The 25,038-nt window shown below is 38.5% G+C and overlaps 3 protein-coding genes across 3 annotated transcripts; 2 read left to right on the top strand and 1 right to left on the bottom strand.

Moving 5' to 3' along the window:
* The first annotated feature begins 924 nt into the window (after window positions 1-924).
* Window positions 925-5,833, top strand: LOC111606140 (CD276 antigen-like). Its single transcript, XM_023325864.1, has 6 exons — window positions 925-1,031; window positions 2,947-3,264; window positions 3,342-3,605; window positions 3,886-3,994; window positions 4,117-4,188; window positions 4,630-5,833. The coding sequence occupies exons 1-6, from the start codon at window positions 971-973 to the stop codon at window positions 4,691-4,693; spliced, it is 888 nt and encodes a 295-aa protein (XP_023181632.1). The 5' UTR covers window positions 925-970; the 3' UTR covers window positions 4,694-5,833.
* An 869-nt stretch (window positions 5,834-6,702) lies between these two features.
* LOC102237760 (CD276 antigen-like) lies at window positions 6,703-16,984 on the top strand. Its single transcript, XM_023325865.1, has 8 exons — window positions 6,703-7,285; window positions 9,578-9,898; window positions 9,985-10,248; window positions 14,064-14,381; window positions 14,459-14,722; window positions 15,010-15,288; window positions 15,385-15,598; window positions 15,810-16,984. Exons 1-7 carry the CDS (start codon window positions 7,201-7,203, stop codon window positions 15,474-15,476), a joined length of 1,623 nt encoding a protein of 540 aa, XP_023181633.1. The 5' UTR covers window positions 6,703-7,200; the 3' UTR covers window positions 15,477-15,598; window positions 15,810-16,984.
* Window positions 16,985-17,398: 414 nt separating this feature from the next.
* On the bottom strand, window positions 17,399-21,757 carry LOC111606300 (CD276 antigen-like). The gene is made up of 4 exons (XM_023326823.1): window positions 21,685-21,757; window positions 21,311-21,574; window positions 17,726-18,013; window positions 17,399-17,623 (listed from the first exon to the last, which is right to left on the bottom strand). The coding sequence occupies exons 1-4, from the start codon at window positions 21,755-21,757 to the stop codon at window positions 17,499-17,501; spliced, it is 750 nt and encodes a 249-aa protein (XP_023182591.1). The 3' UTR covers window positions 17,399-17,498.
* Window positions 21,758-25,038: the final 3,281 nt, after the last annotated feature.

Raw genomic sequence — 25,038 nt, 5'->3', positions numbered from 1 at the left:
CCATGATCTGTTTCTTCACCTAGAAAGCTGCTCAGATGGAAAGGAATAAAAATAGAGTTAAATCATAAAAAGAAATAATAAAAAATGTAAAATTAGGGTGGAGTAGGCAGTAGTCCTGTCTACTGGTTGGAAAAACAACGAGACAACAACTTAGTAAATTCTGCTGCTCCTTCAGTAGCTTGTTCAGGAGGAAAACAGCTGAACAAATAAATACAGAACCAGATATTCCACCTACTGACAGAGAAATGAAACTGTTAGCAGCTCTTTCAGCTGATGACACCTAAAGCAAAGAATTAGACTCACAAGCAGCTGGTTGGTTCGGCCGGTTCTACAGAAACATAAAACAGAGGCAGCATATAAATGTTAGAAGAAATAGTTGCAACTAATGCATAAATGGAGAGTAGTAGGAAAAAGTAGCAGAAACAGTAAAATGGCCCATGTAGCTATTTAACATTATTAATAAATATAAGTTTCCTTTATGCATCAGGGAGAAACTTCTCTGCTCCACAACCATCAGAATGATATCATTTAATTCTTAGTTGTGGATTTTATGTTCAGAGTTTGAAACAGTTCATATTTTGCATGTTAATCTAGTTTTTTATAAACTGTTTGGATTTTTTAGGCAAACAATTGAACATTTTCTGTCTTTGTGAAAATGTTTATTTTCTCATGAACATCAAGAACTTGAACAGAAGCAAAAAGCTTTTATCATGAAAAGAAGAGCTGCAGGTAAAAGTTTTAAGACTTTCAGCAGTCGCCTGATTAGGTAGAAATTTATTTTGACTACAACTCCAACTTTCTGATTTGTTCTTTAGGAGAAACACGCCTGGTTGTGTCTCCTAAGGTTTACAGGACTTCATGGAATGTGGTTCTGCTACGTTCTGCACGTCTTTGTGAATCATCAGTTTCTTTAGTCACTGTGACTCTCCCAGTAAATACTTCTAGTTAACTTCGGATCATCAACAACAACATGGCAGAAACATTTTACTTTAAATTATTTATGTTTTTTCTTCTGCCTGTTTCTGGATCCGGTGAGTTAAACATTTATTGTTCTTTGTTCCTCTGATGTCATCATGAAGACGGTTTGTTGTGATTTTCTTCTGCTTTTCAATCTGAGAACTGAATGAAAACCAGGAAACAAAATCACTGACGATGTTTCACAACATATTACTGTGAAATAATGAGATTACTGAAGAAGGATTTATTTCTCAGCTTCTTACCAAGACTTTCTTCATTCAGACTGAAAGAAAACATTTGCTTTATAAAATAAACCTGATTTATTTCAGAATCGACTAAATAAAGACACAAAGTTTCTCCAGCTGTTGGATCTGATTTTCATTCAGCTGCTCATAGTGACGATAATATTAAAGTTTTACTCAAAAGAAACTTTTTCTGCTCAACAAGTTTAATTTAAATTATGTTATAAAATATATAACACTACATGTGATTATGTGTGTTTCTAATTCTAACCATGACATAAAACATTCAAGCTGCATAGAAACAAGATAATAACTATATTTTTTCTTTTTCTTAATAAATACAGGTTTTTAGTTTAGGCTTCCTATTTATTAATTAATACTGAATATGGGGAACCAGATGTCAGGTTTCCTACACAAATATATATCATTTTACAATCTGCTATAAACAAAAGCATTCATACATTTTCTCTATACTTTCACTTTAAACAGAAAAAGGCCAAATATATTTTATTTTGGATTAAAGTCCTGAAATAAAATCAAACTCTGTGGATTCAGGAAGATCCACTTAGAAATGTGTCGTTAACTAATTCAGATCTTTAGCATCAAAGTAAAAGATTAAAGTCTGAGCTCTTCAGTGAAATTTTATCAAATATGATTGAAGACATTTTTTCTTTCTATCGAAGGAAGTGAAGCAACAGAACCAGTTTCCTCACATAAATCTAAACTATTTAATCTACAAACTCTTTCTGTTTGGGAAAGTAGTTCAGTGTTTTACCTTTAAAATTAAATTGTTTTCTGATTATTTTAATCATCTGAAGTTATTCCAGTTTGTAGTTTTTGAAAATGTTCTTAATTATTTCACTGAATTAATGTGATTTTTTATAATTCACAATATGGTGGATTGATGGAAAAATAGTTTTTGCTTAAGTTCATTTTGTTAGTTTTGCCTCAAATTCATTGCGAGTTTTTTAAAACAAATATAAAACAAAACAATGTATCACATGTTTAGCGGCTAAAATCTTATATTTTATGCTTCTGGCAGCTGATGTTCCTGGAAGACTTTGGTTTTTCATTTTTACTTCAATCACAAAATCTACTTTCTTCACAATGTCCTGCATTTTGCTATTTCCATTTAGACCAAAACAAATCAACATAACTCAAAACCAAGCTCAGTAGAAAACAGTTCTCCTCTTAGCAACGCCTAACAGAATCACCTTTGACCTTTAGCAACCCATCCCACTTCCGGTATACTCAGTACACAAGACAGAATACGCCCCCTAGAGGAGACAAACACAGGAAAACCAGATAAATGGTTCCTACAACAAGTTTATGTTAAATAATAATAAAACAGATTAATGTTCATTAAAAATATGTTGTGTCTTTAACCTTTCAGCAGTTTTCCTTTTTAAACAAATAAACCAATTATGTTTCATACTTTCTGAAATAAACAAATGATCTTATCACAAAACACAAACAGGAAGCGCATTATGGCCAAAACACACGAAGAAGAAACAAGCCGCTCTTCAAAATAAAAGCCCTAATGACCACAAGGTGTCACTATTGGACCAACGAACAACCAGGAGCATTTAACCCTTTAGTAACCATTTACAGTGTGAACAGCCTGAGAATCTGGACCGACTGAACGAGAAGCATCTTAATTATTTAATGATTATGAAACTGATTTAGTGACAGAAAAACCTAAACATGATATCTGAACCGAAGTTAAATAATTAACTTCCTGTTGCAGATCCAGAGGTTTCCTGTGTTTTCAGACAGAGCTGCATGTTACCCTGTCGGATCCAGCTTGGCTCTGATCCGCTCATCCACTGGTACCAAGATTCAGCTGGAGATGTTGGGGTTCACTCCTACTATGAAGGCAGAGATCAGCTGGGTTACCAGAACCAGAACTTTCAGAACCGGACATCACTGATCCAGGATCAGATCTCTGGAGGAAACGCCTCCCTGCTGCTGAAGGAGGTGAAGATCCAGGATGAGGGAAGATATAAATGTTACACCAGCATCAGAACAGGATATAAAGAATTATTTATAAACCTGAAAACAGAAGGTGGGACTGAATTAATATCATCCATTTATTTCCAGCTGCTTTTCTTTGGTTTTTGATGCATTTTCTTCTATTTTCAGCTCCAGTCTCTGACATCAACATCCATCAGGATGGAAACAGGATCACCTGCAGCTCAGAGGGGATCTACCCTCAACCTGAACTCACCTGGTCCACTGAGCCTCCATCCAACACGACTCTGAATGAAAGTACCAGGATCCAGAAAACTGAAGATCAGCTTTATGACATCAGCAGCTCTCTGACGGTTCCAGACGGTTCTGATCGGATCTACAGCTGCACCATCAGAACCAGGAGCAACAACAAAACAGCAACTTTAAACAAAACAGGTGAAAAAACCATGGAGAACAACAACTTATGTTTGTTTCAATTTTCAGAAGAAGATTAAATCTTTATTTTCTCTTCTCTGACAGTAAAAACTGGTTAGAATGAGGAGCAGGAATACATTTTATTTCCAAACATAACAGAAACAACTGAATCAGAATACAGTACAATGATGGCATTCCTTTATATAATAAATATTATTTTCTCATCTGTGAAACAGTCTAATAACCTGCAGAATGACTAAATCACACAGGAACATTAAACTTTTCCATCTCTTTTATGCAGGACGTTCACATCAAGAAGATTTTCACAACAAGAAGCTGATTGGTGGTTTGGTTGCAGCAGCAGTGGCTGGACTGATTATAGGAGTGGTAGTCGGGTATTTATGTAAAAGGTAAAACTAAATTCTATCTTTTCTTTTAAATTCACTGCTGTTTTTCTCTGAACTAAATAATTCTCTTGTCCTACACAAAACAAGCCATTTATTCATTTTCTATGTTTGCTTTATTCTTATAGATGTAAAAGTAAAAAGAGTAAAAATGGATCAGAATCACAATCAGCATCAGGTGGAAAACCTGAAAACAAAATGTAAGTAAACAATCAAAAACTCTCAGTGTTGTGGATTAAAGACTTTTTAAAATGTTTAAAGTGAATGTTTGTCATTTACTGACTGAGAAACCAGGATTTTCATCAACATTATACATTTAGCTATCGAGTGAAAATAATATTTTGATCAATCTTTATTTATTTTATCTCAAAAACATTGTTTTTCTTTTCTCTTGTAACAAGACCGGGAGGGAAAACTAACATAATTTAATCTCCTTTAAATTCACAAAGCAAATTAAAATGTAAAAAAAAACAAAAACAAAAAAAGTTTAACTTATTCAGAAAATGATGAAGGTGATTTTTACCTTGTCTATTGAAAAGGTAAAAATCACATTTTTATTTGGTTTTTAGAAATATGACTTTGTTCTAAAGAAAACAAGTTAATATAAACTAAACTGTGTATGATGATGAATTTTGTTGCAGGGAGACGGAGATGGTCCATTTAAACGGTAAAACAAAAGGATCTGACAGGAGGAAGAATGAATGAAAACAGGAAAATAAAGAAAATTCTGTCATTGAGGAACCCAGAGAGACGGACAGCTTGGAAACACAGAAGTGATTCCAGATGTGCTGCAGCTGTGAGGGGGAGGAGCCTAAAGGGAGAGAAAGGAGAAAAATGACTGGAAACAGGAAAACCAGACAAACAGGAGACAGAAAAACTAGAAAACACAACAAAGATCCAAAACATGAAGAATCAACTGAACACAAAATGACACAGAACTGAAGTTCATGACAGCAGAAAGTTGGACCTTAATAAAACTTTCAGAACTTCAAGAACTTCATCTCATTTGAAGGAAAAGAGACAAAAACTGCAAATTAAGATCATTATTTCATGTTGAAGTGCTTTATTTTTTCTGCCTTGAATATATATATTTTTAATAACAAAGTATTAAACTGCTTTATTTTTACTTGCACAGTTTAGGAACCATTTTCATAATTGATCCCTGCAGAAAATCAGCTATAAATCTGATCAGATATTAATATTTATCAGCCAGTAAGATTTTATTATGTTTAGGAGAAAAAGTGAAACATTAATCTCAGATTTGTCTCAGACAGGCAATAGGTCATTAATGATGTTTATGAACCAAATATTTTTATTGTTTAATGTTAATAATTATTCAAAGAAGTTTCAAAAAATCCTGACATGTTTTAATGAGATAAAAGTCATATTTATCACTTTAGCTGCCTTTTAAAAATGGGAATTATGAGACAAAATAGGATAAAAAAAGAAAATAAAAGGTAATATTGATCTCATAACTTTCACATACAGAAAGTCCTAAAATAGAAGTTTTATAGATTAAATGTTAATGATGAAGGAAATGTCTAATAAAATGTATTTGCTGTATAAAGACGGTGCTGAACTGGATTATGGGTAATTTACTTTCTGAACATTTATTGCAGCTAAATATAATAATAGGTGCTTCTTATTCTGTTACTTCCGTTTTATAGTGTTTTTTTAATTTACAACAAGTTGCTTTGAAATGAAATGATAATCTAAAATTACATGTGTAAATATGCAACAGTTGTTTCATTATGAATGTTTGATTGGATTTATTATTGAGTTTTTACATTCATATGTAACAAGCAACATTTCCTGTTACTTTAAAACATATATTGTTGTTTGATGTGCTAGATTTAATAAAATAAATTCAAATTGAATTGAATATATCTGAGATAATAATGTTTTATTGCCATTAATGATGTGTAAACAACACGCTACATCAGCTCTGTGCCTTCAGAGCTGGACGGCAGCCTGTGAGGTCCAAAACTGTTCTGCTCTTCATTTATCATGGCAGTTTTAAATGTGTCCACTAGGGGCCGCTGTCAGTCATATCAGTGGCCATGCTTTTAATTTCTTTACCTCCACCTGTGAATTTATAGTTCAGGCAGGATAAATTTTTTTCTTGTGTTTGTTTAATCTCTGGTCGCCATGGAAACAGAGTCCGATTATAAATCAGCTGAAAAACCAAAAAACCGTTAGAGAATCTGTGGAAAACAGAACCAGAATCAGCTGGAGATGAACTGAACATTCATCACAGCTTCACAACATCCAGCAGAAATTCATCTGGAAATGAAATTGCTAAAAATATCCGAGTTTATTAACTCGATTTCCAGTTTCTCCTGCTTTAGCTACAGTTTGTAACTTTTATCTAAAAAATAAATAAGAAAAAAAAGTGTTTTACATATTTGTGAAATCTGTCAATATGTTGTGACAGTATAGTATAAAACAGATCATCTGTGAAAGAATCTAACTCCTCTTCCTCAGTTATGAAACCCCAGGATCTTTTATTCCAGATTAGATTATAATTATTCTCCTGATTTTTAATTCCTGAATGTATTTCAGCAGGTTTTTGGTCAGAGAAACGTTTAAATGTGTGTTGATGGGATGAAGTTGTCCAAACCTGCAGCCAGAACCTCCATGTTGACTGAGATCACCTCTGAAGCAAACCGGTTCTGGTTTTCTTCAGAACCGGTTTGCTTCTAACGCAGCTTCAGATCCTCTTCCAGTGAAATCAGCCAACCTGTCTGCAGGATTCTCATTTATTCTGTCTTCACTTCTGTACATGAAAACAGACTCAAACGTCGAAGGTTTGAATTCATCCGGCTCGTCCCTTCAGATGCTAATCGGATCAGGAGAACCTTCATCAGAACAAGCCGACCCGTTTTGTTCTCCAGAACTCCTCAGTTATCAGGATTTCAGTTCTGAGCAGAACATTTCAGATCCAAATGATCCACATCAGGACATGCAGATCAGCTGAGAGGACCTTGAACTTGTTTTAAACCTTCTGGCAGATTCTCGATTAGTTAGGAATTTTCTCTGACTAACGAACAGAACCTCCTGTTGCCGCCTTGCAGCTGCAGTGACGGCGAATTACAGGGAATTCATCCAATGTGGCGTCTCAACATTCTGCATGCAGCTGTTATTAACCGTGACCCTCATCAAGCTCTTCTGAGGAACTCCTGATCAGTAAACAGCTGATCCTGAACGACGACATGGCAGAGAAATCTGTCCTTAAAACCCTCCTGGTTCTGGTTCTGGTTCTGGTTCTGGTTCCTCTGCTGGCCGTTACTGAAGCAGGTGAGTCAAAATATTCAGCTTCTTATTCTGATGTCAATATGAACATGAACATGAACATAAACATGATCATAGTTTGTTGTGTTTTTCTGAACAAACACTGACGATGTTTCACTGACTGAGGAAATAGAGCCAAGTGAAATCAGGATTTCTCTCATCACTCCTTAGTTACTGAATTCAGACTGTAGAGATTTAAACTAGAAAAACTTTATAAAGTAAAGCTGATTGGTTTCAGAAAACAGATTAAATAAATTACAGTGTTTCATCAGCTGGAGGTTCTGATATTTATTCATCTGTCTCAGATCATGTTGGGTTTTAATTCAAATCTTTTTCACCAGAATAAAAAAATCAAACCCTGGACTTTATGGTTTTCTATATACGGAGCCCTCTAAGGGACATGGGGAATTTATTTTCTTTTGCGTTCCCTCGCAATACTGTACTGGTCAGTTATGCAGCATAATTGAATACTGCAAGCCTTTCTTACGGTGGGCGCCGTACTTTATGCTTTAATATAAGGTTATGTGAGGTTTTTCCATGAATGTTAGAATCTTTTAGTGAAATATCTGAAGTTTTATATCTTTCTTTAGGATAGAAAGGCGCCACAAACCTACGATATAAACAGAAACTTTCCGTAAGTAGGAAAGAAATAAAAACACATTATAATTTGGACTATTTCTGAGTTATTATCGCGGGTAATAAATCATCTGACAGTTTTGATTGTGTTTCTGTTGTGTTCTAGTCTGAATGGTTTAAAGAGCTGCTTTCAGTGCCGCTCCATCTTCGCCTTAACAGACATAAACATGCAGTAAAAAATAAATCGATTTTCAATCAGTGTTTTGCACCAAACAGTTAATAATAATAAACAAGTTTTCACTGAGGCTCTGTAAGAGCCATATGAATGAAATAAGTAATTATTGATATGACAGGAGCAGGAGGCTTTGACACTTAGGTGTGTCGACGTGGGAGTGACGTCACCAGGTATGAATGGAAGGATACTGGCTTTGTGTGTTTTAGGAAGCGGTGAGCGGGGCGGTCAGTCCTTGCAAAGTTTGGAGCATAATCATCAAAATGGAATAAATCAATAATTGTGACAGAATAAAGAAAAGGTTTGGAGTTGATTGATACACGGACAGATGAGATTCCAGAGTTAACCCAGTGCGGCCCTTTACCATCATTAGTTTGTCGTGTTTTTAATAATAAAAACTTAATAATAAAAACTGTTTGGTGCAAAACACTGATTGAAAATCGATTTATTTTTTACTGCATGTTTATGTCTGTTAAGGCTAAGATGGAGCGGCACTGAAAGCAGCTCTTTAAACCATTCAGACTAGAACAACAGAGACACAATCAAAACTGTCAGATGATTTATTACCCGCGATAATAACTCAGAAATAGTCCAAATTATAATGTATTTTTATTTCTTTCCTACTTACGGAAAGTTTCTGTTTATATCGTAGGTTTGTGGCGCCTTTCTATCCTAAACAAAGATATAAAACTTCAGATATTTCACAAAAAGATTAACATTCATGGAAAAACCTCACATAACCATTAAAGCATAAAATACGGCGCCCACCGTAAGAAAGGCTTACAGTGTTAAATTATGCTGCATAACTGACCAGTACAGTGTTGCGAGGGAATGCAAAAGAAAAAAAATCCCCATGTCCCCTAGAGGGCTCCGTACTCTTCCGTACATTTCAATTGGAAATGGTAACACAAATAACAGCTGCAACTAATTAACTGAGCTTAATAACTTAATGCTAAACGGTTAACTTTAGCTCTCAACAATACAAGTAAAATACAGCAAACGACCATAATATTCAACGGGACAAAGCACAACTACAGCTCTGAGACATTTACAAAACCGAACTAAATCAGCAACAGTATTACTTTCATTCAATGGACGCAGACAATAGAAAGAGGTTATGAACCAAGTCAGCCTTCAGAACCGCATCACTCAATATTCAGATCCATAAACAAGATGCAACAAATATGAACATGAAGCCACCCAGTGGCTGAAATAAAATACTGCACCTAAAATACTTTGATGAAGAAAACCTAAACCAGAGGGCTGAAAACAAATAATTAACAGTCTTTTGTACAAAAGCGTTTTCCTTAGAGGAGTGGCCTAGTTAAAGCAACCAATCCCCCAGGGGAAAACTGTTGATTTAAGAACTCAGCGTTCAGCACCATCTTGATTTAATGATTGTGAAAATGATTTGATGAACGTATAACCTAAAACAATAATAACATTTAATTTGAAAGAGTTTCTTATTCATTTCCTGTTTCCTGTTGCAGATCCGGAGGTTTCCTGTGTTTTCAGACAGAACTGCCTGCTGCCCTGTCAGATCCAGTTCAACTCTGATCTGGTGATCCACTGGTCCAACGCGTCGTCAGCTGGAGACTCTGTGGTTCACTCCTACTATGACGGCCAGGACCAGCTGGGTCAGCAGAACCAGAACTTTAAGGACCGGACATCACTGATCCAGGATCAGATCTCCAGAGGAAACGCCTCCCTGCTGCTGAAGGAGGTGAAGATCCAGGATGAGGGGAGATATAAATGCAACACCAGCACCAGCACAGGACATAAAGAATCATTTATAAACCTGAAAATAGACGGTAGAAATGTTTTATTAAATATATTTAATATTTTCCAGCTGCTTTTCTTTGGTGTTTCAGTTTTTAATGCATTTTGTTATTTTCAGCTCCAGTTTCTACAATCAGAATCCATCAGGATGGAAACAGGATCACCTGCAGCTCAGAGGGGATCTACCCTCCACCTGAACTCACCTGGTCCACTGAGCCTCCATCCAACACGGCTCTGCCGACCAGAACCACAGTCCATCAGACTGAGGAGAAGCTTTATGACATCAGCAGCTCTCTGACGGTTCCAGACGGTTCTGATCGGATCTACAGCTGCACCATCAGAACCAGGAGGAACATCAGGATGGAAACCCTAAAAAAAAAAGGTGAGAAAATCACAGAAAATCACAAAATATGTTTGAGGAATAAAATAATATTTTCATTCATTTAAAAAGTAAATTAAACCCATAATTTTCATGAATTCCTCCATTTTACTTCAGACTAAAACATGTCATTAACTTTCTCTGTTTGTAGAAACTAGTTTAAAAAGTGGAGGGATGAGTTTTATGTTGCAGGAATGCAGATGAAGAAACAACCTAAATGATAAATGAATACAGGTTTATTTCAGAGTCTGTTAATATTACTGAAATATTACTGAAACTGAAATCATTTCTCTGAGCTGCTGCAGAACGAAGTTTAACTGCTGGAACCTTTTTTTGTTGTTTATGAATTAAAGTGAGTTATAAACGATGCAGACAGTCAGTGTTTCTCCTCTTCCTCTGCAGAATCGGCAGGAGGTTTAGCCTGGAAGGTGATTCTGGGTCTGACTGGACCAGCAGGAGCAGCAGCAGCCGCTTTTTTAAAGAAAAAGTAAAACTATTGTTCTCTTTTCAGTTTCCTGCATAAACTCTGCTTCTGTTGACGCTTCTTCATAAGCTAAATATTTCTCTTGTCCCAAAGAAACCGATTCATGCATTCATTTCCTGTCCTTGTTTTATTGCTACAGGTGTAACAAGAAGAAGGACAAAGAGAAGGATGAGGAGAAGGACACAAAGAAGGACAAAAAGAAGGAGAAGGACTCAAAAAAAGGAGAATCAGAATCATTTGGACATTTTAGTGAAGCGATAGAGTAAGTAAAGCATCAAAAACTCTGACAGTAGATGAAACATTTTCTTTGCATGCTTAAAGTGAATGTTTAATTCTCACTTAAATAAAGACAGAAAGAAAGTAAGATGAGAAAAAAGATTGTAGTTTTAGGAATAATTACTTTTTTCTAAAACTGTCTATGATGTATTTTATTGCAGCTCAGGTAACATTAAGCCTTTGGAAGAAATACGACAGAAGATGAAGGATGAAGTAAAAGAAGAAATGAAAAACATAAAGATGAGCCTGACCATGCATGACCCAGAGAGAGAGTCTACACAGAGTCCTGGAAAACTGCAGCCATTACAGATGAGCTGCAGCTGTGAAGGGGCGGAGCCTAACAGATGAGCTGCAGCTGTGAAGGGGCGGAGCCTAACAGATGAGCTGCAGCTGTGAGGGGGCGGAGCCTAGAGGAAGCTGAATGAGAGGAAAATGACAGGAATCCACAGAAAACACAACAACGACCCAGAACATAAAGAATCCACTGAAATAAAAAACCAACACAAAACGACACAGAACTGAAACGAAACGTTTTTTCTCCGTATCAGGATGAATCAACAGTTCAGGTTAAACTTCATCTGGTTTGAAATAAAAAAACAAGATAAAAGCTGTTAGCAGGAATTAAACTATAGATCATTATTTTATGATAAATGTTTTATTATTTCTTACTAAACTCACTAATTATTTCAGAGGAGTTATTTTTAGTTTCACAGTTTAGAAACTTTTTTCATCATTAATCCCTGCAGGCAGATCAGATATAAATCTGGAATTATGCTAATATTTATCAGAAATAGTTTTATGCTTTAGAGAAGAAAATGAAACATTAATCTTATTTTTGTCTCAGTCACACAACAGTTAATAACTTTTTATGAACCAAATATTTATTATTTGATGTTCCTACTGATGCAAAGAAACTGAAAAACAGAAAAGTAGAAAACTCCTCACATCTTTTAGTTAGGTAAAAAAAACAAAAGTCTTGTTTATCACTTTAAATGCCTTTTAGAGATGGGAATCATAAAATACAATCTAACAATAAAGATATGATTGAGTTATATTGGTTAAATATATTTCAGGCTCTAAAACTATTAAATAGTTCAACTAAAGGAAAAGTCTAATAAAACCTGGTTTGTTGATTTGAAATTTCTTACTTTTTCAATTTTTTTCTATTCATTTATTGCAGCAACAAGACGAGATGTTTATTCTGTTACTTCAGCTTTAAGTTTCTAATTGTTTGCTATAAACTGGTTTATTTTATGAAGTTAAATTTTTATTTTTCAAAATAATATTAATATGAAATGTTGTTCTTTTTTCTAGTTAGTCACAATAAAACAGTAAAGTTTTGAGTTAATAAAGTCATTGTATTGACAAACAAAAACATGTTTTTTTCTCATGTGTTTCATATTTAATTTTTGTTTTACTCAAAGTAACAACAACTTTCTAGATGTAAAAATTGTGCAGCAGTTATTGTCAACATTTATGTCGAATATTTTACTTTTCTTCAATTGTGTTGAAAACTGATCTCAGTTTATGAATTTAATTTGCACAAATTAAACAAGTTGCTTTAAAATAAAATGATGAAATTATAATCTAAAGCTAAATGTGTAAAGATGCTTCTTTTGTTTCACTGCAGGTTTTTGTGTTGGTTTATTATTGTTGAGTTTAGATTTATTGATGGTCCATCCATATGTCTGAGATATAAAAATGTTTTATTTCCAGGTAGATGATGTGTAAACATGCAGAGCAGGACGGGAGCCTGTGAGGTCCAAACAGTTCCCAGCCTCTGTGACAAACACATCTACTGCTTATAGCTCTGCACCCTAAACAGATCCATGAGTTTTGTTTGTTCAAATAAATAGTTTATTATCCACATTTGGTCCCTGTAATATAAAACTGCAGAACATTTGGATGAAACTGAAATGTAGATGTTTGTTCCTCTGCCTGGTTGCCCTAAAATAATCGATAGCTGGTCTCATTCTGTCACAACATAGTCACAGTTTTAACAAATATGGAAAAATGAACAAACAAAATAGTTTTTATAAAAGTTACACACCTAGTTGGAAAAGTTCTGCTAAGTTCACAACAAAAACTCCCCACAGATTCAGAAAAATAAAACTTCAGTCACTTTACATGTTTGAACTTGATGCTGTGATTCATGTTTGTTCATGTAGATCCTGCAGACGTTAATCTGCCCTGAGAATCTAGGAGGAAATATTTCATTCCTGAGGATCTGCTCCAACATGTCTTGCTTTTCATTTCTCCTCACTCTCTTGATAATGTTGGTTCAGTTTTCCACATCCTGCTGGTCAGTCAGTTAACATGAAGATAAAAACAATCTGGTTTCTGACTTTTCTGGTTTTCATGAGTTTCTGGAAAATAGGTGAGTTTTTGTAATGTTTTTCTCTTTTTCCTCTATGTTTTATTCTTTTTTTATTTATTAGTACATTTTTGTTATATATTGATAGGATGAGATGTTGAAACAGTCTTATTGTCTTGTTATACTGTAAATGTAAACCTCATAACATGAATACAGTGAGAACAGATTTATAGAATAAGAGCAACAGGTTGGTGAGTTTTTCTTAAGATATTTATATTCTGTTTAAAATCAAAGTTGATCAGTTTTCTGTGATCAGTTCAGTTATATCAGATCACCAGATCTGCTCTGCCTGCAGGTTGGATTTGCTTAAAAAACAGAAAATAAACAAGAATGTGACATTGTTTAGTTTTTCTGAAATATCAACTCATAAGTTAGGATAAACTCACAAGTTTATCCTAACTTATGAGTGGGATTTTATCACCGAGTTGCACAAGCTGCTGGTAAAAATCTTATTTAAAGGCATTTCACAATGATTAATTAATTAAGTTTAGCCAATGATCTCGTCTCCAACAACCTTTTGAATAACTTCAGGTTGTTGTCCATGCTGTCCAGGTTCAGACGATGGATTAAGATCTTACAATCTGACATGATTTTAAATTAAATTCAACTTTAAACGTTTGCACAACATTATTAGCATTTCTCTGATCTGACCTTGGATCTGTTTCTGTGCAGCTCTACTGTCAGATGCAGAAATTTCCTGCAACTTCAAGCAGAGCTGCATCTTACCCTGCAGCTTCCAGAGCTACGGTGAACCCATCCTCCACTGGACTCAGCTGGAATCCTCAGAGCTGAGAGTTCATTCTTATTATGACAACCAGGACCAACTGGGTCCCCAGAACGAGAACTTCAGAGGCAGAACGTCTCTGTTTCAGGATCAGATCTCCAGAGGAAACGCCTCCCTGCTGCTGAGAGAAGTTCAGCTTCAGGATCAGGGAAGATACAGCTGCTACATCAGCACCATTAAAGGACATGAAGAGTCAATAATAAGACTGAGTGTGGATGGTATGAGCTACGGATGAATAAATAAAATAAAAACCTTGGAGGTTTGTACTTTAACTTCTCCATTTATCTTTCCACAGCTCCAGTCTCTGACATCAGAATCCATCAGGATGGAAACAGGATCACCTGCAGCTCAGAGGGGATCTACCCTCAACCTGAACTCACCTGGTCCACTGAGCCTCCATCCAACACGACTCTGCAGAACAGAACCACAGTCCATCAGACTGAGGAGAAGCTTTATGACATCAGCAGCTCTCTGACGGTTCCAGATGGTTCTGATCGGATCTACAGCTGCACCATCAGAACCAGGAGGAACCAGAGGAGAGCAACGTTCAGGAAACTATGTGAGTATTTGATTCCACAAGAGATCACACTGAGACTTTCCTCTGCTTCATGTTGGTTATTTCTTTCTTTTCCACTGGAGGCAAAGAAGTTTGAGTAACAGAATCTGGGATCATTTTTCAGTTTTCTTTTGAATATATTATCAGCCGGACAGACAAATATCATAATGAACTAAGAGTAGAACTGCTTCAACATATTTTTACTGAAGAAAAAGTTCAAATTAGCCAACCAACAAATTGAGACTTACTCAAGAAAAGGTAACCAGTTAATACCCATTTCTGATTTTCAGCATCAGTTACCGTGACAACAGATGAAACAACGCTTCCCTGCTCAGGGCTGAACGGTTCAGTGATGACTGTAGTCTGGAGGTTCAACCATCAGACGGTCCTGAACCAGACGGGAAGGAACCGGTCCGTGTCAGAGAGGTGGAGGAAACATGTGAAGGATGTTTCAGAGCATGGAGACCTCAGTCTGCAGGGACTAGATCCTGATCTGGAGGGAAACTACAGCTGTGAGACTAGCAACAAAGACGAAACCATGGTAACCCAGATCACTGTGAGGAGAGACGGTAAGGAGACAAAGAAAACATTAAATATACACAAATACTGAGGAAACTTTAAAATACATCCAGACAGTTTAATTCTGATGAGTCTTTTCATTTCAGATAAATCATCCTGGATAATTTGGTTGGTGATTGGAATCATTTTTATGATAGTGATATTTTCTTCTCTGCTTTATTTCTGCTGTAAAAGATGAAAAGGTAAAAATCAGCCAGCAACAACTTCTGAATGGTTACATTTTGCTTTGTACTGATGGTTTCCTCTAACACACATTTCAGGGCTGCTATGATTTAAAACAATAAGGATTATGAATGTCATGTAAGTATGATTTTATTTTCATATGAAAATCAAATTCTGATGTCAGAAAGTGAACCAAGACTTTCCTGTCTGATAAAAGATACATTTTGTCTCAAAGCAAACATTTTTTAACTGATCAGGAAAAGTTCAATAAAACATGAAATGATTGTTGTTCAATGATTTATTTAAACTAATAAAGTCTGTATCTGTATTTGTTTTATCTTTTGTTCAGGAAGGAGAGAAATGAAGGTTCTGACTTGTGAAGGTTCATGTTGTTCTGGTGATGAGCCCATCGGACCTCAGGATTTCTCTGGGTTAGAGAAAACAGCTACAGTCTGTAAATGCTGGAGACCCAATTTTAAATGCTTTTAGCTGATTATTTTTGATAATTCATAATCAATCAGACCTTTACATGCACTAATACCCACAGCTGAATCTCCTGCTTTACAAACTCCAGTCAAAAGTGTCAAGTAAAATTGTTCCTGAGTATTTAGGTTTTACAAACAACATTTACTTTAGATTATTTAAAATATGATCTACAAAAAATATCTAAATAATTTTGAGTTACAATCAATGGAATAAAACATAAATAGATTAATCTGAAGCATGAATAGTTAATATTATACAGTGTAAAAACTTGGCTTGAAGGATCCATCAGTGTTTGATGTTATATTGTGAGACTTTGTTTCACACTTTTTTAAAATGTATTTTATTCAGTTATGTGTTCAGTCCTGCTAAAATTTTTATTACATGTTCAAATTTCTAAATATGGTAGAAGAAACACAATCAGGACGTCCAAACATTTTTCACATGATGAACATTTCCAGATGAAAATCTTCCCTCCCAAACTGTTTCCCTACAGAAACTCATTTCTTTCCACAGAAATTAGTTTCTGTGGAAAGGAGAAAAGGAAAAGGAAAGGAAACCTTTCTGTGGAGATGTGTCTGAGGAAAATCATAAAAACATTCATTCCTTTGTGTTAATGTGGGACTGAACTGGCAACATTTCAAAACTAATTTCAACACTCTTGACTGTATTTTATTTAACTTTAAATATGTTTATAAATAAATGTACAGTTGGAATCTAATATTTAAGGATGATACCAGTCATTACAACATTATGACTCCCTTCAGACACACAGTGACGAAGAAAACTGTTAAAAATAAAAGTTTATCATCTTATTCTCAGTTGATTAAAGTAAAACTGTGAACCTTCAACAAATGAAGCAACTTTTATATTTTGAATGTCATTGATTTACTTATCTAAAAAAATCTATTACCTACGTCTTACTGTCTGTACATATAATTTGAATACAGCACTTAATAACATGATGTTTTGTTTTCTGCAAAGTTCCATATTTATGATGTAATGTGTTGTTGTTACATGAGTTATGAATAAACTCTAAAGTTTCTCTCATTTATTCATCTTAAACAAGTCTGATGAATCCTACTGACATGGAAATTTCTGAAGCAAAATATTGTACAACGTAACAAGTTTTATTTTTTTTTGTCTAAACAGAAACAAAAACCAACATCATGTATTTTGGTGATCAATGTTAGAAAGATGAAGGAGGCATTTAAAATTTTAGTTGCTTTATTTAAAGAACAAAGTATTTATACAATAACAAAAAATTATGTAGAAATCTTTCTACAGAAATGAACATCATGGCATTAATAAAGTTCTGAGAAAGTTTAGCTGGTTGGATATAAATGATATGTTTAGCTGCGCCCCCTGCTGGGCAGAAGTTAAACATACAGTAAAATCTTCATTTAGGAAAAAGATCTGAAATATATGCAAATGTGACAAAGAATTAAAAAAAAACATGAGCATAAAACTACATCAAAGCTCATGAATCATCTTGACGGGTAAAATGTGAGAATGGCATTAAAACAAAACCACTCTCTGAATGTGAATGAAAGGGTTAAAGCTGCAGAGCTTCACTTTCCTCCATTTTCTTCTTGTAGAACATTATGAATCCAGCTGCTGCTGCTGCAATCACAACACAAACCACCGTCCGTCTGATGAGTTCAGGAACCACCAGATTCTCTGGAACCAAACAAGTTCAGGAGTTTAGCTTAAAGACTCATTTGTAGTTTAGAATATGAGATTTTTACCATCTAATGAACCTTAAATCCTGAATCCTGTTACCTCCAGTCCTCCTCAGATAGAGGTGAGTTATAATCGTCTCCTCATCACCACTGAGCTCACAGCTGTAAACTCCCTCCTGATCTGAGGTCACATCCTGTAAGGTGAGGCTGCCGGACGCTGAAACATTCCTCACATGTTTCCTCCACTCCTCTGAGATGTTGGAGATGTTTCTGTCAGTCTTGGTCAGGATGATCTGACTGTGGTTGAACCTCCAGACCAAACTGGTTCCATAATAATCTGAAGATGTGCAGCAGATTGTAACTTCAGCTCCTGAGAAATCAACAGAGGCTGAAATGGAAAACAAAAAGGTCAAAGTTACTGAGTTATTTTAGACTTAAAGTTTGAAACTTTAACAGCTTTTAGAGAGAAATTATCAGTGAAATCTTTAATAAATAAAATGTTGCACAAACATCAACAATAAAATCATCTGCAGAGCCATTAACTACTAATTTTATATAAATCAGGAACAATTTAAAAATGTTTCCATCAATAAATAATATTGAAAGATATTAAAGGGGGTTGCAGAAACTGGCTCTTGGGACGTGGAATGTCACCTCTCTGGTGGGGAAGGAGCCGGAGCTAGTGTGTGAGGTTGAGAGGTTCCGGCTAGAAATAGTCGGTCTCACCTCGACGCACGGCTCTGGTTCTGGAACCAGTCTCCTTGAGAGGGGCTGGACATACTTCCACTCTGGAGTTGCCCAAGGTGAGAGGCGTCGGGCAGGAGTGGGCATACTTGTTGCTCCCCATCTCGGCGCCTGTACGTTGGGGTTTACTCCGGTGAACGAGAGGGTAGCATCCCTCCGCCTACGGGTGGGGGGACGGGTCCTGACTGTAGTTTGTGCTTACGGGCCGAACGACAGTTCAGACTACCCACCCTTTTTGGAGTCCTTAGAGGGGGTACTGGAGAGTGCTCCTCCTGGGGACTCCCTTGTTCTACTGGGGGACTTCAACGCTCACGTGGGCAATGACAGTGAGACCTGGAGGGGCATGGTTGGGAGGAACGGCCCCCCCGATCTGAACTCGAATGGTGTTCTGTTGTTGGACTTCTGTGCTCGTCATGGATTGTCCATATCGAACACCATGTTCAGGCATAAGGGTGTTCATATGTGCACTTGGCACCAGGACACCCTAGGCCGCAGTTCGATGATCGACTTTGTCGTCGTTTCATCGGATCTGCGGCCGTATGTCTTGGACACTCGGGTGAAGAGAGGTGCGGAGCTGTCCACTGACCACTACCTGGTGGTGAGTTGGCTCCGGTGGTGGGGGAGGAAGCCGGTCAGACCTGGCAGGCCCAAACGTGTTGTGAGGGTCTGCTGGGAACGTCTGGCGGAATCCCCTGTGAGACGGAGCTTTAACTCCCATCTCCGGCAAAACTTTGAACACGTCCCAGGGGAGGTGGGGGACATGGAGTCTGAGTGGACCGTGTTCCGTGCCTCCATTGTCGAGGCGGCCGGTCGGAGCTGTGGCCGCAAGGTTGTCGGTGCCTGTCGCGGCGGCAACCCTCGTACCCGTTGGTGGACACCTTCGGTGAGGGATGCCGTCAGGCTGAAGAAAGAGTCCTACCGGGCCTTTTTGGCGTGTGGGACTCCGGAAGCAGCTGATGGGTACCGGCAGGCGAAGCGGCATGCGGCTCGGGTGGTTGCTGAGGCAAAAACTCGGGCGTGGGAGGAGTTTGGAGAGGCCATGGAGAAAGACTTCCGTACGGCTTCGAAGCGATTCTGGTCCACCATCCGGCGTCTCAGGGGGGGGAAGCAGTACGGCACCAACACTGTTTATAGTGGGGATGGTGTGCTGCTGACCTCTACTCGGGACGTTGTGGGTCGGTGGGCAGAGTACTTCGAAGACCTCCTCAATCCCACCAACATGCCTTCCACTGAGGAAGCGGAGCCTGGGGACTCTGGGTTGGGCTCTCCAATCTCTGGGGACGAGGTCGCCGAGGTGGTTGAGAAGCTCCTCGGTGGCAAGGCTCCGGGGGTGGATGAGATCCGCCCGGAGTTCCTTAAGGCTCTGGATGTTGTAGGGTTGTGTTGGCTGACGCGACTCTGCAATATCGCATTGACATCGGGGGCAGTTCCCCTGGACTGGCAGACCGGGGTGGTGGTCCCCCTGTTCAAAAAGGGGGACCGGAGGGTGTGCTCCAATTACAGAGGGGTCACACTCTTAAGCCTCCCTGGCAAGGTCTATTCAGGGGTCCTGGAGAGGAGGGTCCGTCGGATAGTCGAACCTCGGATCCAGGAAGAGCAGTGTGGTTTTCGTCCTGGTCGTGGAACAGTGGACCAGCTCTACACCCTCGGCAGGGTCCTGGAGGGTGCATGGGAGTTCGCCCAACCAGTCTACATGTGTTTTGTGGACTTGGAGAAGGCGTTCGACCGTGTCCCTCGGGGAGCCCTGTGGGGGGTTCTCCGGGAGTATGGGGTACCGGGCCCTTTGATACGGGCTGTCAGGTCCCTGTATGACCGGTGTCAGAGTCTGGTCCGCATTGCCGGCAGTAAGTCGGGCTCGTTTCCGGTGAGAGTTGGACTCCGCCAGGGCTGCCCTTTGTCACCGATTCTGTTCATTACTTTCATGGACAGAATTTCTAGGCGCAGCCAAGGTGTTGAGGGGATCCGATTTGGTGGCCTTAGGATCTCGTCTCTGCTTTTTGCAGACGATGTGGTCCTACTGGCCTAATCAGGTCATGATCTGCAGCTCTCGCTGGAGCGGTTCGCAGCCGAGTGTGAAGCGGCCGGGATGGGGATCAGTGCCTCCAAATCCGAGGCCATGGTCTTGAGCCGGAAAAGGGTAGAGTGCCTTCTGCGGGTCAAGGGGGGTGTCCTGCCCCAGGTGGAGGAGTTCAAGTATCTCGGGATCTTGTTCACGAATGAGGGAAGAAGGGAGCGGGAGATCGACAGGCGGATTGGCGCAGCGTCTGCTGCCAAGCGGGCGCTGTACCGGTCCGTCGTGGTGAAGAGAGAGCTGAGCCAAAAAGCGAAGCTCTCGATTTACCGGTCGATCTACGTTCCCACCCTCATCTATGGTCATGAGCTTTGGGTCATGACTGAAAGAACGAGATCGCGGATACAAGCGGCCGAAATGGGTTTTCTCCGTAGGGTGGCTGGGCTCTCCCTTAGAGATAGGGTGAGGAGCTCAGTCATCCGGGAGGGACTCAGAGTAGAGCCGCTGCTCCTTCACATGGAGAGGAGCCAGTTGAGGCTCGGGCATCTGGTCAGGATGCCTCCTGGACGCCTCCCTGGTGAGGTGTTCCGGGCACGTCCCACCGGGAGGAGGCCCCCGGGAAGACCCAGGACACGCTGGAGGGACTATGTCTCTCGGCTGGCCTGGGAACGCCTCGGGATTCCCCCGGAGGAGCTAGAAGAAGTGGCCGGGGAGAGGGAAGTCTGGGCCTCCCTTCTGAAGCTGCTACCCCCGCGACCCGACCTCGGATAAGCGGAAGAAGATGGATGGATGGATGGATGGATGGATGGATTAAAGTATGATTTCATGAAGCAGCTTTTTGTAAATATTGCAGTAATCTGCATGTTTCATGTTGAGGTTTCAATTAAAAGTCAAATTAAGTTTATTAAATGGTATCAGAACTTTCTGGACCTGGAATATTTAAAGTTGCTCTCCTCTGGTTCCTCCTGGTTCTGATGGTGCAGCTGTAGATCCGATCAGAACCGTCTGGAACCGTCAGAGAGCTGCTGATGTCATAAAGCTTCTCCTCAGTCTGATGGACTGTGGTTCTGTTCTGCAGAGTCGTGTTGGATGGAGGCTCAGTGGACCAGGTGAGTTCAGGTTGAGGGTAGATCCCCTCTGAGCTGCAGGTGATCCTGTTTCCATCCTGATGGATTCTGATGTCAGAGACTGGAGCTGCAGGCAATATGAGAAAATGAAGAATTATTAAGCAGAAGAAGGAACCAAAAAATAAAAAGTCTCAAAATATGATTTAAATAAAATGTTTTTAAATGAAGATGTTCTACCTTCTACTGCAAGGTGAACAACAATTATATAATAGGTGCGAAGTGGAACTATTCCTATTCGACCTATTTCCATATCACTTTGCTGCACAACTACATATGCAGTGCACTGATATTCTCCCTCATCATCAACCTTCACTCCTCTCAGCAGCAGTGAGAAATTTCCTCTGGAGATCTGATCTTCAAACAGTGACGCTCTGGATCTGAAGCTCTCAGAGTATGTGATGGTACCCGTGTTATACCATAAAATCACAGATTTTACATGTAGAACACATGTCATTCTGATAATCCTGTTCTTGATCCGACATGGTAAAATGCAGTCCTGGTTGAGAACACAGGACACGTTGGTTTCAGACTCTGAAATAATAAAAACAGATGAAAGTTGAGTTGAATGGTGCTGAGGAGGAAACCCAGATCCCTCTGAAGGATCATAGAAAAACCTGCCTGGAAACAAGATCTCAGCAAATAGTCTCCATGATCCAGATTATGTTCACTGAACCAAAAGTTCTGGTTCTGATAGGAAAACAGGGAGGAATCACTCTGATGTAGAAGGAGAATCATTAAAAAACATACCTGGTTTATTTATATTATGTTTAATAATAACATGTAAAAATACTATATAATCTTTTTTATTATCAGAAAGAAAAAAACTCATTTGCTGAAATAAAATATTAGTTTTAACCTCAATGTTCTGTGAGTAATTTTGAATTTATCTGTAAAAGCAGCAAATAAAAACGTCTCATTTCTTGAATATGATAAAAGAAAGAAATAAAAATTATGTTTTATCCAACAGAAACGTGTTTTAGGTTTTTTCTGTTTCTAAATTTGCTAAATCTTCTCACAAACAACAAGATTTTAATTTCATGATTTAGTTTCTCAGAATGAGACATTTTGATGAGTAAATTATCACAAAAATATGAGACCAGAGATCACAGAGTTATTACTGTTAGCATCTGAATAATAATAATAAAATAAAGTTGACAATAAATGTTCTACTCACTTTTTACAATACCAGCCCACACAAAAGGTAAAAGAACTAAAAACAAGAAGATCGAAGTTCTGATCATTTTAGTTCTAGTTTTCACTTATTTACTCTAAAACTAGGAAGAAAGAAATTATTGTTAAAACAATGAACTATATATAGATCCTGCTCCTCAGTTTTATTAAAAATGTAAATTATTCTTAGAAAATGTCTTTAATCCAGAATAACTCTGATGACATGTAGCTTCATTAATCTCAGAGTTTCTTCTGGTTGGAAGGAGGAAGTTTGTTCTGATAAATGTACTGATCAGCTTTCATGATAGAAAAAGAGGATGAAGAAAAACACGTTTAGCTGATGGAGGGCTGACAGGTCAAACAACGATGATGGTGGTGGAACTTGAAACCCTGAGCTGAGGCTGGTTCTGGTCTGACTTAAGGTTCTGACAGATTTCACAGGTGGATCCCAGGGGTCAGTGTGAGAAGCTGGGTCCATCCCAGACCGTTCACCAGTCCTTCACAGAGACACAAAGAAGAGACGACCGCACACACACTGCCTCAGAAATATAGTGTTACAGATTATTGAGACGTTTCTGAATACGTGGTGGATAAATCTTTATTTATTACAGCAATTTACACCTTTCTATAGTTGTTAAGTAACTCTATCTCTGCATGTTTTCTCTTGTTTAAGGATAAATTTTAACAACCTGCAGCTCTGACTTCCTGCTGAAACCTCAAAGTTTTACAGATTCAGATCAGAGGAGTTTGGACCGCCTCTAATGACGCTGGTTCTACTGATAATGGATCACTGTGTGACAGAACGGACATTAGAAATAATTACACCCCGTCCCTTTTTTTACTTTATTTAAAGACTGTTTACTATACTCTTAAGCTGCACTTCTACTTGAACTGAGAGAAGCATTAAACTGCAGTTACAGCAGTTCACCACCAGTTGGCACATTGAGCACGGTGAGCACTCCTGACCCTGCTAGCCAAGGCAATATAGCGCAGTAACAGAGGTCAGCGGAGGCGCTCACTGTCGCCCTTGTTTGTTTACAGCGTTCATTGAATAAAAGAAACATCACTGATTAATTATTGAGTGCGCAACAAAAATTGGTTCCCCGTACGGGGATCAGCGGTGCTTCAGTAAAGAGAGAGACTGTGGCCCACCAGCGATGGAGTTGGAGCAACTGCAGGACCAAGTGAGGCCCTGGTTCAGTTGAAAGTAGATCAGCTACCAGAGGTGTGTTTATATGGAAAAGTCTCAGCAGAAAATCAGACCAGGAAGCACAAGCTGATCAGTCTAATAAATGCAGCTGTAGATACAGCTATAGAGAGTGAGGAAGAGGATGTGGCTTGTGAATTCCTCAGCAGATTAATATCAAAAGCTAAAGAAGTGAGCGAATATGAGATGTCACAGATGGTTGATGATGCTCTATAGGATAATGCTGCTCTTATAGGTTTGCAAGAACAATATGCAGCATTACAGCTAAGTTTCCAGGCTGCAACAAAGAAATTACAGGGAGAAATGGCAAAATTGGAAAACAAAGTGAGAAAACAGGAAACATCACCACTTCCAACACAACCTGCCAACCCCTTTGCAGCACGTCCACCAGAAGTTACAATAAGAAGAGAGTTTAAAATTAATGGCCAAATTGGAGAATGAGGTCAGAGAGACAAACTGTCCTATTCAAACCTGATCCATCAGATTGAAATGTGGAGATCATAGAGGCTGTGGTCAGAGCTATTAGCCCAGGTTTACCCCTCTGTGATATGCTAGAGATCAAAACAGACCTTACTATTGCACAGCTGCATGCAATATTAAAGGGACATTACAAGCTGCACTGACCTGTACCATCGTCTAATTAACATTACACAGGATAGTAATGAGTCTCCACTAAATTTCTTGTTAGAGCAATAGAGTTAAAAGAAAGATTGCTCTCTGCATCTAGAGAACCTGGTTCAGAAGAGGATTATGGTCCAGAACTGATTCAGAAGAAGTTTCTGAGAGCAGTAGGAACAGGACTTATTAATGATAATGTTAAATACCAGCAGCAAGAACAGTCATCTTCCACCGGGATAAAAAATAAAACTGGAAAAGTGCAATCATCTGCCTCTCACACAGAAACCGAGCTCCTAAACGCCATCAGACAACTTCCAAGTGAGATGCAAGACATCAGGAGACTGGTTAATGACTGTCGTTTACCTGTTTCCAAATCAAAACCAAGTCGGAGACGTGGATGTAAACATTGCCAGGAAAACAATAGAAGAGAGTTTTGTGACCATTGCTTCAAATGTGGACAAGGTGGGCATCTATCACATGGGTGTAGATTTGTTAAAAACACATCAGACAGGCCCGGAGAAGCAGATATGTCTGTG

The sequence above is a fragment of the Xiphophorus maculatus genome, chromosome 21 (genome assembly GCF_002775205.1).
Source record: "Xiphophorus maculatus strain JP 163 A chromosome 21, X_maculatus-5.0-male, whole genome shotgun sequence".
Lineage (NCBI taxonomy): Eukaryota > Metazoa > Chordata > Actinopteri > Cyprinodontiformes > Poeciliidae > Xiphophorus > Xiphophorus maculatus.
This window is presented reverse-complemented; position numbering and strand designations above follow the sequence as displayed.